The sequence below is a fragment of the Cajanus cajan genome, chromosome 3, assembly GCF_000230855.2.
Source record: "Cajanus cajan strain Asha chromosome 3, NIPB_CcT2T_4, whole genome shotgun sequence".
NCBI lineage: Eukaryota > Viridiplantae > Streptophyta > Magnoliopsida > Fabales > Fabaceae > Cajanus > Cajanus cajan.
The window spans coordinates 76,275,505-76,300,062 of NC_138519.1; the positions used below are offsets into that span (position 1 = coordinate 76,275,505).

The 24,558-nt window shown below is 33.2% G+C and overlaps 1 protein-coding gene across 2 annotated transcripts; it reads left to right on the plus strand.

The window, feature by feature from the left end:
- The first annotated feature begins 1,034 nt into the window (after nucleotides 1–1,034).
- On the plus strand, nucleotides 1,035–19,233 carry DEG7 (DegP protease 7). Of its 2 annotated transcripts, XM_083071345.1 has the most exons (25): nucleotides 1,035–1,525; nucleotides 1,612–1,682; nucleotides 2,194–2,328; nucleotides 2,842–2,900; nucleotides 2,990–3,026; nucleotides 3,418–3,543; nucleotides 3,684–3,773; nucleotides 6,586–6,651; nucleotides 6,746–6,802; nucleotides 6,898–6,963; nucleotides 7,619–7,726; nucleotides 8,453–8,533; nucleotides 9,379–9,428; nucleotides 9,810–9,975; nucleotides 10,695–11,207; nucleotides 12,665–12,847; nucleotides 13,362–13,467; nucleotides 13,865–14,035; nucleotides 14,399–14,478; nucleotides 15,161–15,244; nucleotides 15,658–15,885; nucleotides 16,981–17,196; nucleotides 17,341–17,498; nucleotides 18,087–18,198; nucleotides 18,669–19,233. In XM_083071345.1, exons 1-25 carry the CDS (start codon nucleotides 1,240–1,242, stop codon nucleotides 18,843–18,845), a joined length of 3,426 nt encoding a protein of 1,141 aa, XP_082927471.1. In that variant the 5' UTR covers nucleotides 1,035–1,239; the 3' UTR covers nucleotides 18,846–19,233. The 2 variants fall into 2 exon arrangements, with proteins under 2 accessions (XP_082927471.1, XP_020220166.1); XM_020364577.3 differs by lacking the exon at nucleotides 15,161–15,244 and having other exon boundaries at nucleotides 1,038–1,525.
- The last annotated feature ends 5,325 nt before the right edge of the window (nucleotides 19,234–24,558 follow it).

The following is a 24,558-nucleotide window of genomic DNA, read 5'->3' on the forward strand; positions in this document are numbered from 1 at the left end:
TAAAATCTTCTAAAAAAATTAATTTAAAAGTATTAATTCCCAATATATTCATACAGAATCTATAGGATGAGTCTAACTTAAATTAAAATTTAAATTACTTTTAAGTTTTTTTTTAAAATTTCATTAGTTTAGTTTAGGCTCTATCATTAGAAGATTTAATTTCATCTCTAAATTTTAAAATGATGTAAGGTTAAAATGACAAGTTAAAATTAAAACAAAACTAACATTTTAACACTGATTAGAGTTTTTTTTTCTTCCAATTTGCTATAAATCGAAAATAAAGTACTTTTTATTTTTGGTGAGGGAAAAATAAAATGTTGCATAACTTTAACTTTGACATGTGAAAATGGGCCAGGGGACAAACCAACCTAGTGATGAAATGTCCCCTAGAGTGACTTGGCTACTTTCTTCTGCATACAAGTGTGACACAATTGTAAAACTATAGTAAAAAATTTAATAATAGAAACCCAAAGTTTATACTTTTTCATTTAACAAAACAAAAACTTTAATGTTTTGTTTGGGATAAGAGGAAACATGGAAAGAAATGCAAAAAAATAGATCAGAATTGATTAATAAAAAATAAAGTAAAATTTGTAATTATTTAATAAAATAAAATAAGATAAAAAAATAGTAATTTAAAATTATATTTTTATTATATATAACCATTATTTAATAGAATAAAAAAATAATTAAAATATATAATTTATCCTTTTCTTAATTTTTTAGCAAATTTCTTCTATTTAAAGAATATTTTTTTCTTTATAAAATTCACATGTATTTATTTGCAAATCTTCATAAATCACTTTCCTTAAACAATCAAGTGTTTTTCAATTGCATCTTCTTTTCTAATCTACTCCGAATGATATTTTGCAAACAGATTTTTAAGAGAGAAAATGAGCATTTGTATATGATATTTAATATTTTCATAAAATAAAAATTATGGAGAGAGTAATTTAAGAAGGAAATGATTTGATTTGCGATGATTGGTTCATAATTGAAAATATGGCAAGGGTGGAATTTTCATTTTTGATTGGACTGAGCGGGCCTTTCTTCCCGAAACACGTTACTTACACGTAAGCATTGAATTCCGTCGTGAGGGCAGGCCTGGCCTCAGTAAGTAGTAGTCAGTAGTCACTAGTGATTGGTGTGAACTATTATTAGACACTTTTCTGATTTGTGGGCGAGCCAGAGTCCAACCCTACTCAGCTCAGAGCAAAGTAACTCACCGTATCACTTCAAATGGGAGATCCAGTGGAGCGATTGGGATCGGAGGCTTTGGACTCCGCCGCCGCCGTCAAGACCGACGACCTTTGCATGGAAATCGATCCGCCATTTCAGGAAAACGTCGCCACTGCCGAGGACTGGCGCAAAGCCCTCAACAAAGTCGTCCCCGCCGTCGTCGTCCTCCGGACCACCGCCACTCGCTCCTTCGACACCGAGTCCGCCGGCTCCAGCTACGCCACCGGCTTCATCGTCGACAAGCGCCGCGGTATCATTCTCACCAATCGCCACGTTGTCAAGCCAGGTCGTTAACCTCCGCGCTCTTGCTTCCTACTTTTTTTTTCCTCCTCCTCGGCTCGCGTTGACGATCTTTCTGTTTCGAATGCGTAGGTCCCGTGGTCGCAGAAGCCATGTTTTTGAACCGCGAAGAGGTTCCGGTGCATCCGATTTACAGAGATCCGGTGAGCGAACTTATTTATTTATTTTTATTTTTCCGTTTGCTGTCTTCGCTTTGGTTTCTCAAAGTGATGGATGCCGTGAACCGATGAATAAATTAGTGATCTAGTTGAATCCTTTCATTCTTTTGATTATTATTTTAGTCATTTATAGATGCATTCTACTTACAACTTCTTTGCTCGAATACTCACTTCACTGTAAACTATGAAGGCAGGGAATTCGCGTGCTATTGCTTTTCAGTTTTCAATAACAAGTGTTTATATCACCAGAACATGTTTATATTGTTGTTACCTGCTTGAGGATCAAGATATTGTTGCTATTCAAATGAAGTGTTTTATCATGTTGAGACACCTTCACTGTTATTGTTTACTTAAGTTCCTTTCGTATTGTTTTTCTTTTGTGCTTTATCATCTTCCATTGCTTTTCTTTTGTGCTTGAGAGTTCTTATTCTAAAACTGTACTTTCTACACGTTTAAATTTTTATAAATAATTATGATGGTCCTCACACTCAAATAGGTACATGATTTTGGGTTCTTTCGTTATGATCCTGGCGCTATACAATTTCTGAACTACGAGGAGATACCCCTTGCTCCTGAAGCTGCTTGTGTTGGACTAGAAATTAGAGTTGTTGGTAATGATAGTGGTGAGAAGGTATTACCCTGAATTCACACATCTAATTTTGTGTCTACATTATGTTAATTGGTTTGAATTTAGATGCATTGGACAAACATGTTTCATTTGATAGTTTAATTCCACTTATTCTCTCCCTCTCTCTCTCTCTTCCCTGTATTCAGTCTTGCATTTTGTTGTTCTTTTTAATTGACTATTGTAGGGCAAAGCTACATGATTTCTATGCTTATATCAATACTCATCAAATGGCTAGCAAGTGATTCTTTTCTTGGCAAATTGACCAAGTCAATATAACATTGTTGCAAAAAGCATAATGATAATGTATGCCGAGAATATTTTTGTTTGCTTTCTTGTCATGATCATGGCCAGTTTTCAACATACATGCAGCTACATCCATTTGTAGTCTTTCATGGTTAAAACTGTTCATCATTGCCACGTGCTTTTTATTGATGTAAAAGAATCATGTATTCTAGTATCACTTTGGTTCTCTTTTTCCCAAAAATTTTGTATAACTATTTTGGCTTTTACTTTCAGGTTTCCATTTTGGCTGGTACTCTTGCTCGTTTGGATAGGGACGCTCCTCATTATTCGAAGTATGTTGTAGAATATCTGTAACTTTTTTGTACATGGCTCTTTTTGTGAACGAGTTGAATTTAGATATTTAATCTATTATTTGATGCAGGGATGGGTATAACGACTTCAACACATTCTACATGCAAGTAAGTGGGAACAAATATTATTTAATTCATTCGTGTTAAAATTTCAAATTACGAGTTTGTTCATTTTTTTTATCTTTTTCCATCAATTTTTAACATTCTTTAATTTCCTTCCTAGTCTGTATTTCAGTTGTTTAGGTGTGTTATAATTTGTCCAATGCATACTAAAATTTTCCTGAGTTTTTTGTTGTTACTTAGAAATGTGGTAATATGGTAGAATTGAAAGCAGGCTTCATTCCTAAAAATGGTAGGAAATGAAAATTAACTTCAAGGGGTTAAAATCACTTGTGCCTTCATTGGGAAACTAAATTCATAGACTGAGTGATTTTTCTGATGTCTAGCCTTTGGCCATTCCTTGATTGCAATCATATATCTACTGATTTTTGCATTTCAGGCAGCATCTGGGACTAAAGGAGGGTCAAGTGGTTCCCCAGTTATAGATTGGCAAGGCAGGGCAGTGGCTCTGAATGCTGGGAGCAAGTCATCAAGTGCATCAGCATTCTTTCTACCTCTAGAACGAGTGAGCCCTTGATATATATTTTTTTTCTGAACTTATCTAAAGCTTCCTGTAGTAATCTAGGAGAAGTACAAATCCTCTAGTGGGACCCATTAATTCAATTATGACAAGTGAATGACTAAATACAGTGATTTACATTTCAGGTTGTGAGGGCATTAAGGTTTCTTCAAAAGGGAAGTGAAACTTTTGTTGATAAATGGAAGGCAGTTTCTATACCCCGTGGTACGCTTCAGGTCTGTCAATTGTTCTCAGCAGATTCTTCTTTTTGTGTTTTTCTCATGATTTAATATTAAACTATTTCATGGTACTGAAGCTTGAATATTTTGTATGCTGCATTACTTTTGAGTTTTGACTATATTAATTTTCTTTTCAATGGAGTTTTCCTTGTAAATTTAAATATTTTGCTGTGGCAAATAACAATAAGTCATCATTGAGTCTGCCGCGTTTATCTGTTAGTCATGTCTTAAGAATCAAAACAGTGTTAAGATATAAAGTTGCTTTCTTTAGGAACTTGGAAGCATTAAGTATAGCTTTTGGTTTTATCTTTGCCATTCAACAGGGCATTTGAGTGGTTATGTTATGTATCATCCTCAGTAAAATCATTCATGGTTCTCTGTTTTGTCTTTCTTATTCCTCAGTCATTGGAGGATTTTGTCTCTACGATTCTTCCTGTTTTTTACCTGGGTTTGATGGAGAGAGTTGTGATTTATTATTTTTTTTGCCTTTCTGTTTATGATATCTCATTTGTAGGCTTGTTATTTATCAGGAAGTTGTTAAAAGAGTAAATATTCTTTATTGATGTCTCTAAACTGATTTATGAGAATAAACTATTTTCGCAAGAGTTGTTATAGATAACTTTCTACACTTGTCCACTTTATTTTTCTTAAATGTCCCTATTGCTAAATTTCTCACAGCACTTATCACCTTTGAGACTGTAGAAACTTGAAATGACGTATTTATTTGGTTGTGGGTGTGTATTTATTCTTTATCTAGACATTGGAAGTGATACTGACTAGTTGTATATTGTTTGAAACTGTTAGTTTGTTCCTCTGAAATGTCAAATTCTTAATATATGAATTCTTGCTTATTGTTTTATCATTGTTATTGAGTCAATGTTGATCCCATGACAAGCATACCAAAGTTAACTTGTAAGTAAGGTCATTTTCTTAGAGACAAGTCGATTGATTGATTCTCAATTAGCTTATAAAAGTAAGAAATGCATATACAAAATATTCACAAATTTCCATAACTTTGTTCATTGAAATAGAAATGAAATAGTAGATTAATGAAATTTAAAGCAAGAAACAACTAAGTAGTTAATTGTTGGGGAAATTCAAATATTCAAATATGAGATGTTTGAGATTGAATTTCACTTTTTATACATCTTAGTGACCTTGAAACTATATATATGTTAATCACTCTTCACCATTTTGATTAGGATTAAATTCACTCAATACCAAACCACTAGGGTTAGCCTAGTGGTTGGGTGGGGAGGGTGCTGGATAGTTAGAAGCATGAGGACCTAGGTTCAATCCTCATTGCAGTTGTCTTTGTAATCTTTCCTATCTTTACCAAAAAAAAAAATTCACTCAATACCGATTTCTTGATAAAGAGATTCCAAGATTTCTCCCTCAAATATCAATTCCTAGCACTTCAAGGAATCAAGAGAGAAGCTTGCATTAAGAAAACTCCTTTTAAAACTATAGATCCAAGTTCTATTCTTAGCAACTTGGATAGGTAGGCAGTTCATTTCAAGTCTTGATTTGAAAACATTTTCCAATTGATTTCCAAGCCTAAAAGTCAATTTACAAATCATCAAAACTTAAACGCTTTAAGAACGAAAATGAAACCATAATATAATGAAGATATCATTACATATATAAAGATCAAGAGTCACATGAAGTACAATAGGCTACATCCAATCCCAAAAAAGGCCAGTCACTTATTTTCATGAGAGTCAACTCACAAAAGAAAAGGGAGAAGAAGAATCTAGCAAGAATGTCATTGTTTTGTCCCTAAACGCTGGAATCACGTCCAAGATCTTCAACTTTGATGGTTTTTGGTGGTGGAGTGAGAGAGAGTGATGGGTATGACTAGAGAGTCTAGAGACTGTCTGTGTTCTGAAAATTGGCCTTAAATATGTTGTGATTTCCAAAACAGAGCAACCTGACCGCCATACATTTGCTCAAGCCTTGGTGAATTTGCTTTAGCTATAAAGAGTCCTTTAGGGTGAAGAAATTGAGTTCACCTTAGACTTGACAAATTCGCTTGAGCTAAAAATCTGGCTGAAAACAATTGAATTTCTGTCTCAAATTCGCTTGAGCTTGGGTGCCAACACTTCATCTTTATTTTTTGAAAATTCCATTTTCATCTCTTTTCTTCCAAATTTGCTCAAAGTCTCCAATTCTCTTCTCTTCTCTTTATCCATTTTCTCTCTATTTGTCGTACAAAAATAACATGCACCATAAATAATCAAAAGTGATATATTTACAATGGATTGTACTTGAATTGGATATGTATAAATATATTGACAAAATGTACTATCTTGGACAATTTCTAAAGAAAAAGGGAATGGAGCTATGTTAATTTACAACAAAAATATGCATGAATTGACAACTAATAGTCAACTTTTTTAAACTTTGGTAGTGGGTTGGCATGAAAATCATGACATGTTGTATCATTCAGTAATCTCAAGATAACTTTACCTTACATTTTAATTTACTTCTTCGCTGCTTATTATATATAGATCAGGAGATGATTGTAGACACTTGTTGTAATTACTTATTAGTAATTTTAATTTTTGAAATCCACACATCATTTTTCTGTTTTCTGCTCATCACAGCCGTGCTTTGGTCGTAGAGGTTCACACTTATCATATTGTAATTTCTTGATATTTTTGTTCCTTGCATCTTTAATCTGCTTACTTTTGTTTCTTACACGTTGGATGAGATCAGAGATGGTAGTAGAGATATTTGTCTTGGTTTTGTAAATGGACGTTTCCTTTGGATATGACACAATCCTATTTATTCCTTCTTCGTGATACAGGTGACATTTCTCCATAAAGGGTTTGATGAGACTCGTCGGCTTGGCCTCAAAAGTGAGACAGAACAGGTTGTTTTATGCTATCTTTTTTAGGGTTATCTTTATTGTGTATCAGTTCCCCTCAAATATGCCCTGAATTATTTACACTTTTAAAATTATGCAGATAGTACGTCATGCTTCTCCAGCTGGTGAAACTGGAATGCTTGTTGTGGACTCTGTGGTGAGCAAATTGTTGTGTAAAATGTTAATATTTTATTTTATTATGAGTCGATACCTTAATTCAATTTCTTTGGCTTTGCTGCTTGATTTGTTTAGGTGCCAGGTGGTCCGGGTTATAAAAATTTGGAACCAGGTGATGTACTTGTTCGTGTCAATGGAGAAGTAAGTTTGCCTGAATGGGAATTTCCACCCCCAGCCTCCCCATTTCATTTCTGTTCTTTCTCGGGTTCTCTGTTAGTTTATGTTTGATGTGGATTTAGTATTTTTGTCGTCCTTGCTGAAACATTAGGCTATATGTTTAATCTAGAGAAGTGAGAACTGATCTTAAAAAGTCATACTTGATTATGGAGTGCTGAGGCCTGAGGCTGACATTGAAGGAAAAATTGTAAGGAGCAAATCATCTGGAGGGCAATACTTGTAGTGTTGTACATCCAAAACGTAGCTTATGATAATTATGCTTAACTTAGGTTCAAAGACAAGGAGACTGTTGCTTGGAAAAGTAAATATTAATCACTTTTTTTTTAACATCTACTATGTTTTGTTACCCATGTGGGTTGCTAAAATGCATTTTTGTAGTCTCGAATATGTGGATTTCTAGGATTCATTAATAGTATTAACTTGTTTTTTTTTTCCCAAAGTTTTTCCCTTGTCTTTTGAGTGACTATTGGTTTCAAGAATTACTTTCTTGCACTTGAAGGCTGCAAAAGCAGGGTCTGTCATTGTCTATGTGCTATTTGTGGTTGGTGTTACTGTATTAGATGTAGGAGCCTCTTTTTAATCTGTTTTCTAGAACTTGACTCTGTAAAATTCATTGCAGGTCATTACTCAATTCCTGAAACTGGAGACTCTACTTGATGACAGTGTAAACAAGAATATTGAATTACAAATTGAAAGGGGTGGCACATCAAAGAGTTTAACTTTGTTGGTGAGATTTGTTGTTCTTGGATATTTACTTTATTAGTAGTTTAGTACTTTTTGACATACCAAAATGCTTAGATTTTCTATGGGAAGGGCACAGGGTGATCTACTTGCAGCCTCCACTCTTTCTGAAGAGAGGGGCTGAAGAAACACTTAACTGTATAAAATGGTAAATAAATCAAAAGCATCATCAAACTTTTACTTTGTATATCCTTCTAACTTCCTCACAATTTTGCCTGTGAAGATCTGTAAATACAAGTAATAATAGACTAGAATTTTACAATTTTTTTTTGAAAGCAATACACTGGCTAGATAGTAATTTTGTTATGGATAAAACTTAGGTGAACGTAAATACATATTACCGAGGTAAAACTCCAACTCTAATTGGAGAATAACACTAACCGCACATAAGGAATTGTACTTAAGTTTGTCCTTTTGTGATTCTTTGATCTTTTGTAAACAAATGCATGATAATTATAATTTTGGGTTTGTCCTGATGTGTGGCCTGATCACCTTACACATGAGGTTTATGAAATATGGACTCAAAAGATGAACCCAACCTAGCACCCAACATCATGCCACCCATGAAGTAATATTGAACAAAGAGAACTCATTAAAACATTAAAGTAGGTTCCTAGTCACTAACTTGAACCTCGCTCAATATTTTTGCTGGCTGTTTGTTATTGAAAATCCAATTATTGCTTATCATTGTGCTTACTTTTTTTGGTATCAGGTACAAGATTTGCATTCAATAACGCCTGATTATTTCTTTGAAGTGAGTGGGGCAGTAATACATCCGCTTTCTTATCAGCAGGTTAGTTGAACTTTACTCGGAAATTGGAGTATTTTCTGTATTTTATATTGTATTCTCTAAGGAAAAAGATGAATATGATTTGGCTTTCTGTTTGAGAGGCTGAAGAAGGAGCTGTTCAAATGAAGAAATATGTGTAGAATATTTACATTCTTATATGGCTTAAATATATTTTTAGTCCCTTAAGTTTATGATAAATTTGTTTTTGGTCTCTTAAAATTAAAACTGCTATTTTTAGTCTTTGTAATTTTCAAAAATCTTGTTTTAATCCCCAGGTCACCAATAATATATTTGAAAGTGACATATTGAGACAGTTATGCACCATTAGTTAGGTTTAATGTGAACCTTTTCACTAACAAGGACATCAATGGGTAGATTTTATATAATAGTATTTAATAGATTCCCTAACAAAATTTAAGTATTAGGGCTAAAATAAGATTTTTTGAAATTATAGGACTAAAAAGATCAATTTTAAATATGAGGGACTAAAAACAAATTTACCTTAAATTTGAGGGACTAAAAACATATTTAAGTCTTCTTATATTTAAGATATTTTTAGAGTAGCATTTTGACCTTATTTCTTCATTGTATTGGTCTATCTGTCTTGGTATGCCAGTTTTAAATTAAATTACTTTTTCCTCTAAATCGTCAATTTGCATTTCTTACGATATAGATTATATGTATGTTTCCTGTTGTGGTTACTGGAACATAGTTTATCTGAACATATTATTGTGTCATAAAACTCCCAATATGTTGTTTCTCACCCTCCCCAAAATTGCTTTCGCTACTCTTTCAATTTAAGCAACCTGTCTCATTTTGCTTATGTTGATCACATTTTTTTACTGCAGGCTAGAAACTTCCGATTCCATTGTGGTCTTGTTTATGTGGCTCAACCAGGGTATGAATGCCAAGATAAACATTGACTTTTCCAAACTTGATAACTATTTACAGCTTATTACTGGCCAGAGAAAATATTAGAGACTTGTAGTTTATATTGATATGTTAAGCTTATCAAAATTATATGTAGTGCTAGGTGAATAAAATTATTAATTTTCTATATCCTTATGATGAACTTGTACGTTTATCTCTTGTTGTATTTAAGAATTCCTTGAAATTGTTCATCTCATTTGACAAATTAGCAAATAACCTTGAGCCTAGCATCAATTCTGTCTTCATACACAAGAGTTGTTCCTGGAGGGAGAGGACTCCTCTGATATTTATTCAAAATTTTGGTGTATAGCATGTGCTTTATTGAATAAGTGATAATTATCTTTTGCAGATACATGCTCTTCAGAGCAGTAGTTCCTCGCCATTCAATAATTAAGAAATTTGCTGGTGAAGAAATATCTTGTATTGAGGAACTAATATCAGTTCTCTCTAAGCTATCTAGAGGTGCTCGAGTACCATTGGAATATATAAGCTACATGGATCGTCATCGAAGGAAGGTAATGTGGCAATCAAAATATATGATTTTAAATTGATGTATATTTGCAGATACTGTTGATTACTTCTTGTAACTTTCATATAGAGTTGCTTGACCTTTTTAAACCACGATATACTTGCAATTAAATTGTGTCCTACTGGTTCATGAATACAGAGCAATCCCTCATTCATTAGATATGGTATTTCAAATAAAACAATGATCTTTTCTATTTATAAGTATCTTGCTTTTTCTTTGGTCTATAAGATTCAGGGTATGTAATGGCATACCTGTAACTATTTATATATGTATTCATATTTAGAATATGTTCCTTAGATTTTGTAGAAGTCAGCTTTCATGGTTGTTGGTTTAGGATGATTTTGTAGAAGTCATCTTTACAGCAATGGTTTACATGTTGTGAGTTTTTGACACAAAGGTGGATTTCATGAAAAGTTTATTCTATAGAAAAAAGGCTTAATGATGTAAACTATATTCTAGTTCTACAGTGGACTCTACTGGTACATTAATCTAGTAGATTATCAGGATTACATCAATATTATGTTTTTGTGGATAATGGAACTTGACATTTGGTGCTGATGTTAAAAGTGGATTGACTTTCCAATTCAACATGATAATATTTTCATGTTAGCAGTGGTGGTATATTTTATATGCTTCACGGAGGTCAGTTAAAAGGTATAACTAATTACTGATTTTGTATCACTAACATGGCTGATGGGGCTGCAGTCTGTGTTGGTGACGGTTGATCGGCATGAATGGTATGCACCTCCCCAGATATACACTCGTGATGACAGTACTGGCCTATGGATTGCTAAGCCTGCTTTTCAGCATGATTCTCCCTTTCTATCATCTGGTGTTAAAGATGTTGAAAATCTTCCTGCACAGCCAGTTTCATTAACTAGTGAGCATGCTTGTCGGGGACATGTGTGTGAAGATAGCAATCTGGAGTTGGTTGATGGTGTCACTAGCATGGAAACCAATTGTGAAGATCACTCAGAGTGTGTAGCTCACAACAATGCATCTGATGGTGTGGTGAAAAAACGAAGAGTGGAAGAAGATTTATCAGCTGATGGAAATGTTGTTGCTGATTTTTCCTTAAATGATAACCGGGAAGCTAAACTAGAAAAATCAAGTGTTATACAGGATGACATGTTACTGGACTATCAGGGTGCAACTGCAGCTGCAGCAAATGCATCAGTTGCTGAACGTGTGATCGAGCCTACTCTTGTGATGTTTGAGGTATTTTTGTAGAAATTTTATCACAATTTTGATTAGTGGCTTCAATGGAATGCATTGAGTGCATGAATCATACTAAAATAATATGATATGGTCTATCCTGCATACAATTTGTGATGTCCTCATTAAAAAGTACCAAAACTTTTTAAATTTTTTTTGGAGGTTTAAGATGAATTTCGTTTATTTTTTTAATAAAATTCATACAATATATGTTCCTTTTCGAAAGTATTGAAATTTAACAGTTTTTTGTGGTCTTAAGATGAATCAGTTAATTTTTCTTGTTTATGGCATGATTGGGAGTTATCTTAACTTATTATAAATATAGTGTTTCAAAATGTTTCTAATTCTAATCATGATTTGTTGCATTTTGATGTGTTTGATATTTGGAGACAGGGAACATTTTCATTATTTGAACTTTTCCAGCAAACTCAAAAGCTGACACCATTGAAATTCATAATATGTATTTTTTTGGGTGTGGGGGAGAGGTGATCTTGGCATTTTTGTTTTTTTATGTAACGATAGAATAATCCTAACTATGTTAATTTTGTGTTACAGCTATTTGTTATATATTTAGGTTTATTCTTTTTAATAGTTGGTTTTACATATCCTAGAATTTTCTAGAACTGATGTGTATGGGCTGTATGGCTCAGGCACTTCTTCCTACCTTACTGATTACATATCTCCCACCTGTTCTTCATTAGCAAGCTGTCCTGCTATTTTTTATTTTAATATTCAACTCATTAGTTTTATAGATTAAAGTATACTTTTGGTCTTTTATCCTATTTGATTTTCTTTTCAATATATCTCTTATTCCCCCCTCTACATAAGGTTTTAGGACAGTCCTAGTGGACAATCAGTGGATGCATGGAGCCTGTGAGTATAGTTTAGGAGAGCCCAAGTTCCTTGATGTTTTCCTTTTCTAATTTCTTAATTAGATAATTACCTTTTGTTTTGTATCTTGTGATACATCCCTGGGCTCAGAAGTTTCCATGTAATATAAAGATGATGTCTTTATAATTGTGGTTCACTGTAGTTCATTTTGTTTCTGTTGTCAGTCTAAATGTTAAGGGGAGCCTTGGTGCAATGGTTAGGCAATACCATGTGATTTCAAGTTGTGTAATTAGCCTCTCGCAAATCTATGGTAAGGCTGCCTAGTAGGTAGACCCTTCCCTGGACCATGCCTTTTGTGGGAGCCTTATAGAACCAGGTTGCCCTTGTTTTTTGTTAGTCTAATTGTCTTAGCTGCATATGTAGTCCAAATTGCCTGAGCCTTTTGTTTGATTGATGGGAAAGCAATAAAATGACTTCTGGTGTCCCTATATTAATCTAGGGCATTTATTTTTTCTAATAAAAATTTTCTGTATTATATAATCCCTAATATGAGTTATGACAACAATGCTTGACATTGTAGCATGGTATTGGTGCTTACTGGTTTTTCTAAAATGCTGTGGGATATGCAGGTTCATGTTCCCCCATCTTGTATGCTAGATGGTGTTCACTCACAGCACTTTTTTGGAACTGGTGTCATAATATATCACTCCCAAGATATGGGATTAGTTGCAGTTGACAAAAATACAGTTGCAATATCCGCCTCTGATGTAGTACTATCCTTTGCTGCCTTTCCAGTTGAAATTCCAGGAGAGGTAAATCTTTCTAAAGCTGTCTTTGGTAGTGGTGAAATACGTGAGAAATTGGAGAGGGTGAAATGTGTGAATGTGTACCCTACCTGCCTCCATCATTTGGTATGCAAGAAATGCAGTGAAGAACTTTTAAAAATGAGTGGCCCCACGGAAAACACTTCCACCCGGAGTCTGGCTTTTTTCCCCAGTTTACTGGACTACCACTGCTCTAGTTTTTACAATGACATAATTGATTGTGTATAATTGGTTATATATATAATCTTTATTTTTCTTTTTTCTTAAACCAAATAATTTCAAAAAGTTAAGTTCCATTTTGTTTCTCTTCTACCAATGAACCTTTATTTTTCTTTTATATCTTATCTATTTCTTTTCTCTCCACTTCTTTCCTACCGACTTCCTCTCCCTCTATTTTCTCCCCCTCTACCAAACACAGTGTAAAAGAATGGGACACTAATAAAGTAAATGAAAAAATAAGGTTATCTTTCTTTAGCTTATTGTCCCTCTTTCTTATATGCAGGTGGTATTTCTCCATCCTGTTCACAATTATGCTCTCATATCATATGATCCCTCTGCATTGGGACCTGTTGGTGGCTCAGTTGTTCGTGCTGCAGAGTTACTTCCAGGTGGGCTTCACCATGTAATTGTTAAGTTTCTATTGTTTTAATGTGACTTCATCTTTATCGGAACCAGGTTTGGGAATGATGAATATGTTTCATTCTCACTGACCTGTAACTAAGGACTACAATTAAAAATATATTTTTATGATTTGTTGTTCTAAATTCCAATTTCTCCTGTCCCCAATCTGTCAAGGGAAGGGATACGTATCTTACGTGTGAGATATATAAATTACTCTAGCAAGGGATGGGGGAATATTTTAATGGTAAATAATGTTTTGTATATAGAAATAAACATTTTAGATGTAGACGATGTGAAAAGGCAGAGGTTTGAGGGAACATGCACTTCCACAATTATTTATCTTTATTGTTGAAAGGCTCAAATTTAGTACATTTTCTTGTCCAGAGCCAGCATTGTGCCGGGGGGATTCTGTTTACCTTGTGGGGTTGAGTAGAAGCCTTCAAGCAACTTCTAGAAAATCAGTTGTTACCAATCCCTGTGCTGCATTAAATATAGGATCTGCTGATTCCCCTCGCTATAGAGCAACCAATATGGAAGTAATTGAGCTTGATACAGGTAAGTTTGGATAACTTTTTTTGTTTAATGATTCTTTTGGCCTCTATAATTTCATGAACTTTGCCCTTTAGTTCCTATAATTAAAAACACCCTATTTATTTCTGAACTTCTTGCACATTGCTTTTTGTTTTCTTTGTCCTATAATTTCATAAATTTTACTTTCTAATCCTTATAAAAAAAAAGACAATAAAGACTAAAAGGAAACAAAAAGGTATGTATAGAGATTAAGATGTAACATTTTTAACTATAAGGACTAAAAGATAAAGTTTATGCAACTGCAGAGACCAAAAGAGTAATTTAATCATTTTTTTAACTGTTACTTGTACAGATAAAATGCCTTACTCTTCAACTTTTAAAATACAGATTTTGGCAGTACATTTTCGGGTGTGCTAACAGATGAACAAGGAAGGGTCCGAGCTATATGGGGAAGCTTCTCAACTCAGGTTTATACAACTTATTCTTTGGTTGTTGGTTTGGATCTGGACAGTATTTATCAGGGCAAAAATTGGAAGGAAAAAAAAAGGCTAAGCAAATTGAATGACAAAACTAATTTTATGTGAGATCAATAAAAATCTCTCTTGAGCCTTCCTTGAACAGCTTATGCTTTCTTGAGAGTTCATCCTTTGGCATGGCATACTATGAGTGCATTATTTACTATACCATCATAACTTCAAACCTTTTTTTTGCATGGAGGGGGCGTGCTAGAAATTTTAGTTAGAACTACTCTTCAGTCTTCTAACAGGTTAAACTTTTAGCATAATTGGTTGCTTGACAGTTGACGCTAATAAACCTTAATTTCTATTCTTTTAGTGAAAAGTTCAGTATGGTTTAAGGCTGCCCCATTTCAAGGGTAGGACATACAACAAGCCTTAGCAAGGGCTTACGGTGGTACACTTATGAATGACTTACTAATGAAGGACCACTAGTAGGAATGCAGTTGAATGCTACCTTACTACCAGTGTCTACATAGAAATTAAGGAAGAATAATTAGTCCTTGTCTATATGATCCCGTTATCAGTAAAATACCCGATGACAGACTTTAAACAATGTACATATTCTATGGCTTTTGGTCAATACATTTTTTAATATAATAAAACCTGACTTCAAACAGTTGTGTCCTCGTAGAGGAAGGACAAGAGAAGACAGAGGAAAACTGGAAAGAGACGAGAGAAGACAAATTTTACTCAAACTTCAAAAGGCTACCTGATGGTGGGTTGGTCCTTGAAGTCTATAATGCCACTATTCCTTTTCATTTAAATTTATAATATCAATTAAGAAAGACCTAGGGTGGGCAATTTGGTCCTTGAATTCTATATGACATTATTCCTCTTTGTTAATAATTAGGAAAACAAATATAGCAGAAGCTTTGCCAAAATTTTGACAGATATTTTGCTAAAATGTAGGACTCATGATTTATTATTGCTTCCTGTAAAAATTTTCAAGTCTTTTAAAAGGCTTGCCAGTTTAACTAGCTTGTGTGTCGGTCAAGGCCTAGGGTGGGCCATGACTTATAACTTTCTATATTATCTGCATTTCTTGTGAAAAGGGGGAGTATTTATTTGATAAACCCTTAATGAATTGTTACATTCTTTTAATGTGGATGCTGAAACCCCCTGTTCCAGCTGAAATTTGGTTGCAGTACCTCAGAAGATCATCAATTTGTGAGGGGTATTCCAATTTATGCAATAAGTCAGGTCCTTGACAAGATTGTGTCTGGAGCAAATGGGCCTCCTCTTCTGATAAATGGTGTCAAAAGGCCTATGCCACTTGTGAGAATTTTAGAGGTTGAGCTTTATCCAACATTGCTTTCAAAGGCTCGGAGTTTTGGATTAAGTGATGATTGGATTCAGGTATGGATTTCTTCCTTTTTATAGTCTATTTTTATCTGTAAGATATCTTATTTCTTTCCTTCTGCATGCACATGTAATATTATTTTTCACTATAGAAATTATAATTTTAAAAGATGCTATATTGTGGCCTTGTATATTTATGATGACCTATCCATGGAGGAATTGCAATTTAAGATTTTTTACTTTCTGCTTGAGAACCAGATTTAATGTTCTAGTGTAGCCCTTCCTGCAATAAATAAGACATTAGCAACAATAAGATCAGGTGGGTGAAAGTTATGGGCTTTGGTTGACCATCTTGTATATGCGGTGTGAACATGGCAAAGCCAATAGGACATTTGACTGCAGGAAGAAATATTTCCTTATGGAAAAAGTATCATGGGACGTATAAGGTCTACCGACAAATCCTTGAAACTACTCATTGGGACCTGTCAAAGGAGTCACCATTCCTTTGTTAACAGCTATTGGAATGTGTTTCTCTATTTAATTTTGACTCTCTGGGAAATAAGTGAAATCAATAAAATAAATAAACTATGGATTAAATATTAATAACAGGTTTGAAATAAATTAAAAATATTTGTTTTATGAGTGGCTCCATTATCTCTGTATTTTGCGTGTGACCTCCCTTATCTTTGTATTTTCATCTGTCTGACTGCTTCAAGTAGTACATAAGATTATTAAATATATAAAAGACAGGATATAGGGTGGTATGTATTCAAAACAGGGGAGATTATTGTTTCTTTTTCAATCAATATTAGATGTGGGTATAGTTTAGAAAATGCAAAAACAGAATAATTTACCCAAATGATTTCTTTTGTGATGTTTGTTCTAGAATTGGCATTATGAGTGTTGTCCTCAGTTTAGATGAATACCAAAACTATATAATTTACCCGAATGAGAAAAATAGTCTTATGGGTTGGTACAGGTGACTTTCCTGTTTTATCTTTTGTCCATTTCAAGACATATTTTAAGCAAAAAGTAGAGGATAATTTATGTTGTCTCGTATTTTGTTGTTTACTTATTGGATTTCCTTATATTGATTTGGTAATGCCGTGGTTTTGATTTGGTATTAATGGTTTATGGTTACAATTATTGTAGGCACTTGTTAAGAAAGATCCAGTAAGACGACAGGTTTTACGTGTTAAAGGTTGTTTGGCTGGATCAAAGGCTGAGAATCTTTTAGAACAAGGGGACATGGTTTTAGCAATCAATAAAGAACCAGTCACATGCTTCCGTGACATTGAAAATGCTTGCCAAGCTTTAGACAAATCTAACGACAATGATGGGAAGCTTCACTTGACTATTTTCCGACAGGTATGTGACAATATTTTCTCCCTGGTTAAAGTTATTTTCTTTCTCTCTTTTGACTGAGTTTGTGGAGCCTGTCAAATGGAACTTATGTGTTTATTTGTTGCACATGGACTATGCCTTACTCATTGACTTGGTTGACTGTGTCAGGGACGAGAGGTTGAACTTTTTGTGGGAACAGATGTAAGGGATGGAAATGGCACTACTCGTGCAATTAATTGGTGTGGCTGTATTGTTCAAGATCCACATTCTGCAGTACGTGCTCTTGGATTTCTTCCTGAAGAAGGTCATGGTGTATATGTGGCAAGGTATAATTTTGACTTTGTGCTTGCCAATTTTTAAGTCTGCATAAGGCTAAACAACTGTCAGATTAATGAATAGTGGCATTGTAGTATTATTATATAAAAAAATTTATCAGTGAGCAAGTCACTTGGATATGTTTACAAACTGAAACTGTTGCTGTCATGTCATCTACATGTGATGGCCTTTGATCTTGGTTTAGATAGTTTGATGTATGGTCTGATTTGTAATAATAATGAGATATTTACTCAACATCCTCACTCAATTTGTCCACACCAGCATACCTGCTTAATTACAGAATTTGAGCACTTGTCTTGATGCATCTGCATTTTGTCATTCAACTTATCCATATACATTTTTGCTGCACACCAGTGCACAGATAGAGACTGAAGAGTTTATTCATGAACAATTTGAAAATGTTTTGTCTCAGTCCAGTAATTTGGAATGCACACTCATTGTTTATTTCATTTAAAATAATATATTATATATAAAAAGTAAATTTATCCTTTTTTATTGTTCCAACTATTTTTCATACCTTTATGTTGACATACTATTACTACTGCATCTGCTTACAACAAAATTTTTCAAATTCACAGGTGGTGTCATGGGAGTCCTGTTCACAGATATGGTCTATACGCCCTTCAGTGGATAGTTGAAATTAATGGAAAACCAACGCCAAATCTAGATTCTTTCCTTGAGGTGACAAAGGTATGGAATTTACTATGCGTGGATGCAACTTGCACTTATATGCTGTTACCTCTCTTTTCTTCCAAGTTAGAGCTAATATATATGTGATATGATATGGTGTTCATAGTTATCTTGATTCTTGAATACCCTAAAATGCATGACATGTGTACATGTGGAACATCTATGGTGTTTCATGTTATATGATGAATTTACTCACTTAATAATAAGGGTTGTTTTGTTAATATTTATTAACATGAAACATTTATGGAATTTTAAATTCCGTGATGTTTCTGCTACGAGCTTTTTCTTTTTTAAGACTGGGAAACCTGCATATTTCATGAAGAATATTGTAATTCTCTTCAGGATCTGATAGTACAGTTTCATATTGTGGCATCAGGATTTTTGACTGTACATTTATATCTAGGACTAGCCAAGCTGCTTGTTTTCAGTATCCTCCTAAATTATTCACGTTTTATAAATATTTATGACAGGAACTGGAACATGGGGAGTTTGTTCGTGTAAGGACAATTCACCTAAATGGGAAGCCACGAGTCCTAACATTGAAGCAAGATTTGCATTACTGGCCTACGTGGGAATTGAGATTTGATCCAAATACTGCGTTGTGGCATCGCAATATAATCAAGGGATTGAACTGCAGGACTGTATGAAATGGTCAGAGTGTGTAACTATTGCACATTTCTATGGACGCAGCTGCACGGGAGCGTAAGAAATCTTGTGGAAGGCATCTTCCAGGTTCAGAATTATAGTTTAACAGTGCTGCCTCGTTGCAAATTTGATGCTCATCGTCCAAAAATATTTTATTGGATTGCCATGATTCATGAGTTATGAGGCATCCCATTCAGGCTGGCAATTATTTATTTGGATTATGTACCGCATCATATAACCTGTAGTTTAATTATATTGGATACTGGAAAAGCTTGGATAATAAAAGAAAAATGAAAGATAAATATTTATAGTTTTCTAGGTATCAACGACAAAAAGAAATTTTCTCTGGTTTGTGAATATTTTAATTTTATCAACCCCTCTTTGCTTGAATTTCTCCTCACTTGCTTCATTTCTCCAGTGTAAATAAATAGCCTAGGTATTAGATATATGATATCGTATTAATTTACGGAAGAAACTACATGCTTCTATAAATCTTTTGCTACCTACCCTTCCCTGCCCATAAAATCGGCTTTGATTAAACTTAAAAATTGATTATAATTTTTTTAAAAATTATTTATTTAAGCAGACTTGTTTCTTGAAAAAACAAAAACAAAAAAGAACTACTTATTTTTTTTCAAGATAAAAAGTTTAGAGAAACACATTAAAAAAGGTAAAAAGGCTTATTATTTTAATAAAAAAGTATAAGAAAAAAAGTTTAAACAAAGCAGTATTTCTCAAATTTAATTTTAATTTGATTCACAATGAACGGGACATTTGGAATTTGACAATTTTTTCTTGTCTATCTCATAATATTATTGTATGCGAAGATTACCTTCATCCCATTTCTAAACTTGATTCATGCTCTAATTTTAAAATCTTTGCATTAAAAGGTAAATGATTCAAATGAAAGGTGTGTAGCCATATTTCTACCATAGAGCCACCTGAAAGTATCAAACTTCCACTTAAATGCTAACGCCAGAAAACAGTCCCGTGCTATTTGAGCTTTTAATTTTAGTCGGCTTAGTGACAGGAAGAAACATGGATTACAGAAAAAAGGGGATAACACATTATCATGACTTTCAGGATTGATTATTCCTAACTCAGCCAAGTATTTCCCTTTGGCCATTGTAACTTGCAATTGGCATCACATGGCTAATGGATTAACTAGGTTGGACATGGACGTTCACATAAAGAAAACAAAATTAAGAAAGAAAGAAGGAAAGAGGAAAGAGGTAAAAGAAGTTTGAAAATCTGATTTAGCAATTATTCTCTTGGTTATCTCGGGCAATTTAACAGATGAACTGGAGCATCCAAACCAATCCTAAAAGAAACTCAGTTATGTCCTTTCTTTTCGAACAAAATTTTCCGATTGGTTCAGAACAAGGACTGTTTAATTTAATAAATGACATGTACACAGCAACCTCATGTTTAAAGGATTTAAATTTTATTCCAGGTGCATACCTTTTTTCTTGATGATGATATGAAGACACCAAATTTTTCAAGAGATCTTGACAACAGTTGATATGCCCAAAATTTTACTACCATACTCATACATATTATTGCAACCTGGTGATCCTGCATGAACTAAACATCGACCGAAAAATATACACCTTGAGTACTAGTAAAAAATTTAAGTTAAGATTAATCTTGAAATTATTGTGAATCGCATATCAGAATCAATTTTCCTGAGTGAGATGATATCAGGATAGACATAATAAGTGCATGGAAAGTAAACCAAACGGAGAAAAAATAATCTGAACAAGAATATGGAAGAGAACCAAACGTTTAGACTAAACTTATTTTCATAGCTTTAGCTTCATGATGTCATCCAAAATAGTGTTGCCATCGAGAGTCCTCCCAAACCAGCTAAAACAAGCAATCCCACATCTCTGCTTTCAGCACCAGAGTAATAATATACCCAAGTATATGGTTTAGGTACACCTGGCACAGGCACATATATGAACCTTGGTGGTGGTGGTGGCATTAAGGGGTTGCAATTCTGTGGACAAGAGGGATACTTTGGCGGTGGCGGTGGTGATGGTGGTGGCGGCGGTGGTGGTGATGGTAACGGCGGCGGTGGCGGTGCACAAGGAGGTGGTGGAGGTGGTGGCAGTTGCTCACCACAGGTGCTTCCACAAGGACATGATCCACACTTTATTTCAGTGTCTGTTGGTGGGGCAAACACTGGTTGGTCTAACTCTAACTTCTTAGAAGATGTTATGCCTTCTTGAACTGAATATGAAAATGAAATGCATATAAGGAACAAAACTATTGTAGGCTTTTGAGGCGCCAAACTAAGTGTTGGAGAAGCCATTCTCTCAGTAGTAGGGACTTGGAATTTTCTCCTTTAAAGTCAAGGTATAAAAATGAATGAGTGAGAGAAGGAGAGAATATGTGAGGACGGATGAAGGGGTTGCACGAGTGGTGTGATAAAGCATCATAGGTCATTCATTAGCATTAGGTAACCTTGGTTGGTCATTTTGGAAATTGATATAGTATGAGATTGAGGTAAGGCAAACTTGGTTTGTTCAATTATGAGCGCTTGGCGAGTTGCATGTGGTTGTTGTAAATGTAGGGGACCTTGTGTCGACTCTTTCAAATGAGAATGGCCAATCTGGTGTATGTTTTCTGATGTGTTTAGTGAGAAAAAATCAGTTCCTGAAAAGGGTTAATTTTTTTACGACTATATGTTCCAAATACCTTCTTGCAAAGGGCAATATAATGGGTTCTTTATTCCCAATACTTTCGACGGTGCATAAGAATATTTGCCTTTTGCATAAGGTAAGGTGATCAGATTCAGGCATCAATTGCATTATAGTTTTCTCTCCCTATTTAACATTCATGGCTATTGCATGAGGTGTATAAGGTCATCTAACTAACTTGTGTATAAAATTAGAATTTATTATTTAATCATAACCATATCATATCATGATATATTACAAATGAAAAGAAAAGAAAGAGAAGGAATAAACGGGACACTTGATCTCCTGTTAAGGATTAGTTATTTTGCTTTGTTTTTAGTTTTTAGTTTCGAATGAAATCTTAACTTGAAGTTCAAATCATAGATTTGTTTTTCTTGGTTGACGTGTTAAAATGAAAAGTATAAGGGGAAATCAAATTAAGTTGCAGCATAAGGAAGGGCTGCCGAGTGCTGATTAACCTTGCTTTGGTGCTCTAGCAATAGAAAAGAATAGAATAGTGACTACTTCAATTTGCACAAATAGTGTGAGGCTGTCCCTGTTCTTCACTTTATGTGACCAATTATTGGAATTTTATTTAATGTAAATTGCATTTGCCATAGAAGTAGCTTTTAATTATGTCTTTTCCCATCATTTTTCTGAGACAGATTAACCTTTTAGCAAGGCTAAATTTTTCATTTAAGAACTTTTTAACTCTAGCACATTATTTGCTTCAAGGGGCTATTATATTAACGGAGACCACGCACGTTAAACAATAAAAAAAATATATAAAATATTAGATGTAAAACACAATACTTATACATTGAAAACTTTGAAAAGTACTATTTTTCATTTTGAATCATTAACCATTGTGTTAAAGGATTTTAATTAATCAATAAATTGGTATATTAAATTCAACCCGATTTTATATTTGAATTTTATGAATGAAAAATATGATTGAGAGAAAAAATTCTAATAAATATGATCGATCAAATTTTTTAAACAAAAATTAGTTATTGACGAAATCAACAAATAATTTGTACTAATATTATATTTTAAAAAATAAAAATTAAAAAAACTTTTAATTAACATTAGTTATTTTCTATTGTGTAACATAGAGAAACAAGATAAAGTTTAACATACTTTTTTCCTTTCATTATGAGATGTATAAATTTTTCTTTTCAGGCAGCATACACTAATTTCTCCCCCACCCTATTGGATGTAACCAATTGGAAATATATGCAAAGACACAATTTCAGAGTTATTGCATTTATTTCATCAATTTTATATGTAATTATATAAAATTTTGACTCAACAACTAGAGTCGACCTAATGAAAAAATATTAGAATAATATGTATAAAATTCTAAATTCAAACTCTAATTATCATTGTAATTTTAATAAATAAAAAATATATACATTTTGACTTGTGCACATTATTTAAAAACTACACGAGGCTACATGTAATAAAAAATTGTTTCCGGGTAACACATTAAGAAAGGAATCACATGCTGGGAATTTAGAATTAAAAAAGTGTCCTTATAAACTTTTTCTTAGATAGAATGAGCCATTCCTTTTTTACGTCTTGATTATTCTTTGCCATCCCAATTGCAGTTGCATGCCAACCATTCATGTACGAGTTGTAGGGTCTCCATTGGCATCAGATATATTAGAGACAATTTTAAAATACAACACAAACATTATAAGAGAAAACTATGCCAATTCTACAATATTGATAATGAAGGTGTGCCAATGGTATTATAAATAATATATTAAAAGTTCAATAATGATTTAATAAAATATTGCAATATTATATCAACACAACTCACATTTTTATGGTAAATACGTACCATATAACTCAATAATGTTAAATCTTGGTACACACTCATATCATATGTATATCGGTTTTTCATTTGCATTGCTGCACAAAGAAACACTTTAACACTGGAGAATTTATTCTGTTTCTACAGATAATAAAGATGAAGGTACCAGATGCTCAGTTTCATGTTACGGGCATTGGTTACTTTGCTTACATATTTGGTTCTTTGGAAGCCATATGCAAAGAAGTTGAAGTTCATTTGTGATATATGAAAGTGTATATAGAACATTCAATTGGTTGAGGAAGACGACAAAAAGTTAAGAAATGAAGTCCATTATCATTCATGAGTGATTGAGAAGCATCAACTCCAGCTCTATCTTTGTCTAACTCATTTCAATTTTGTCTTACAACTTCTTAAGGTTAATATATTTTTTTTATGTGAGATTCGAACTCGTTACAAAAAAAAAATTACAACAATTTGCATACTACAATGACTCACAAACACTCTTTAAATACCCGACACTTCTAAATACTCGAGCTAGGCTCCTTGAGGTTAATATAAATTTGCTTCATAATTATTACATTATTAATTATATATATATATATATATATATATATATATATATATGAGGAGAGTTATAATAATACTGGTATAATTTTTATTAAGTATTACATCGCTCAATAACTTTATATTAAATGTGAATTTTGTAAATTCAACCGTTAGATTGAAGGTTTATATCACTTTATATGTTTATATCAAATTTTGTTAAAATTGAACAAGTTAAATGTAATCAAAGTGTTCATATTTTAGTATATTTTAAAATGTATATATTATGTCAATTTTATTTTATAAGAATAAAGTATCAAATCATTTTGGATTAATATAAAATTTTGTATATATGATCTAAGAGTAAAAAACTTTTAATATAATGGTTGGATTTACAAAATTTACCTTTAATATAAAGTTATTGAATAGTGTAATACCTAGAAAAAGTTACACTAATATTATCATAACCTTCCTCTCTCTCTTATATATATATATATATATATATATATATATATATATATGAGTTATAACAACACGTTTCGATCATTTGGCTATCTCAACAAAACGATTGAATAATATCAATTATATATTAGTTGAGATAGTCGACATTCACTACTTATTAGTATATCACACATGTATTAATCCTCGACGTTCCTAATAACCAAATTTGTT